Here is a 2,000-nt window from a genome sequence, read left to right on the forward strand (position 1 = left end):
TTAATATGTCCAAAACATTACCTAAATTATAAATAATAATGCTAGGATAAGTCAGAGCAAATGATGTTACGAATACAGCTCATTCTAGTTAAGCAAATGTATGTAAGAAACTAACGAATTATACCTACTAACAGTACTTCATTTCTCTTTCTTTTTTCTTGTCAACCTATAATTTAGTGTCTCAAACTTCTCAAACAGGCTAGGTAAAAAGAAGGGAATATGAGTGGATGGGTTTCGTTGGATGGCTAAATAGATGTGCACAGAGCATAAGTATAAATAAACACATTATATGACTCACAGAGTATATATTTTGCTACAAAAAAATGAAAAAAATTTCAATAAACAATAAATTGATTCCAATAATCCTGAAGCCTTCCTTAATCTATTAAAATGATATGAACACATTTGAAGATTTGATGAAATTGAACAAACAATCAATGCTAGCAAAAATTCTGCAAATAAACACTAGATGGAAATTAACAGGAATGTATTGATGGTTAAAAGTAGGCAAAAAATAGCATTACAAGGAACTAATTTCTGGTAAAAAAAACACACATCACAGCATATGAATTGAAGACTAATAATAAATATATTAGAAATAAAACGGATTAATTGTTTTTCTTCAAAATATCAAACAACAAAACGATTCAAGTCTTAACGGTTAAAAAGTTTGAGGGAAAAAACCAGTATTGTTTCAAATTACTGTCATAAAGTACTGGTAAAGAAATCAAGTAAATACAAAGTATAACTTATTCAAAAAAGAAGGAATGGCATAATTTTAGATGATTGCGATGATAGTTCTCATCATAAAGAAGTGGTGAAAGTAACTGAAGTGAAACAAAGACAGAAAAAGCAAGCAAAAAATGAAGAAAATGATAACATGTATAGACACTGTGTTCAGGAGCAAGTCAAATAGGCAAAACATTATTCAGACCAATACACAATTAAAAAAATATAGTATGGCAAATAAAAAAATAAATATAATAAATATAGTACAGCGAATAAAAATTATGTTCAAAAGCAAGCTAAATAAGCAGAACATTATTCAGATCAATAAACAATAAAAATAAATATAGTATAGCAAATAAAAAACTTTAAATTACACAAAATTCAAGTCGAACCTTCATCAAACCATTGAAAATTTTTTTATCAAAGTATACATCGCCGCTCTCCATTACCATAATTTACAATAACCGAAGGAAATTATGCCCATTATGTTACACATCTCCGCTCTCCATTACCATAATTTATAATAACCGATGCTTTAGCCATTTTTGAACCATAATGCCCCGCCCAAAATTGCTGATCCTTCCCGCTGTGTTGAAATAATACGTAACGAATGCCTGGAGGGTAATTCGAAAATGTATGTTCGATTTTTTGCCAATCAATATCTAAAACTGGAAAAAATGTCAAGTAATTATAGAAAATTAACAACGAGCAGTATTTAAAATCCGACACGCAATAAATGTGAAACATCAGCAAAGTTCATGTGAAATAGATAATAGTACCAGAAGACTTGCATTTATTCAACAGAATTCTTGATGTATTATCAAAATAGTAGTGCATTTATTCTGTTAGGCAGAATCATATTATTCCCACTTTTGGGATATTTGTGATGCCAATTTACTTAAATATTCTTTTTAATATGGCAGAAAAAATGGTATAAACGTAAAAATTTACCACTTAACATTCGAACTCTGGTTACTGAAGTATTGGTTGTTTCATCACGCTCTGGAACATCGTGCTGCTGGCCAAAACGAGGGTATCGAGTAAAGCGAAGAAACTGTGGTGTTGGTCTATATGGGAAAGGCAAAGAGCCATCAGGAAGCAACCGCACTTCCAATATGTATATGGATGGGCAATCGAAGCGAGCAGTACAGCATTCCGAAACGGTGATTGGTGGACAAAATTCATCCAGAAAAGCACGCTAAATCAAATCTTTACTAAGATATACCGGAATAAGTTTTTTACCGCATTTGTTGAAATGCATAGTTTTTACC

At 31.0% G+C, this 2,000-nt stretch overlaps 1 protein-coding gene across 1 annotated transcript in view; it reads right to left on the bottom strand.

The window, feature by feature from the left end:
• Positions 1 to 1,212: 1,212 nt before the first annotated feature.
• Positions 1,213 to 2,000, bottom strand: part of LOAG_18227 (hypothetical protein) — a gene marked incomplete at both ends in the record, with an annotated part of 2,667 nt that continues 1,879 nt past the window's right edge. The window contains 2 exons of the mRNA XM_020450890.1: positions 1,213 to 1,391; positions 1,681 to 1,927. Of these exons, the coding sequence (XP_020305383.1) occupies positions 1,213 to 1,391; positions 1,681 to 1,927 (426 nt within the window). The remainder of the gene's footprint in view (positions 1,392 to 1,680; positions 1,928 to 2,000) is intronic.

Source organism: Loa loa (genome assembly GCF_000183805.2).
Source record: "Loa loa unplaced genomic scaffold supercont3.231, whole genome shotgun sequence".
Taxonomy (NCBI): Eukaryota; Metazoa; Nematoda; class Chromadorea; order Rhabditida; family Onchocercidae; genus Loa; species Loa loa.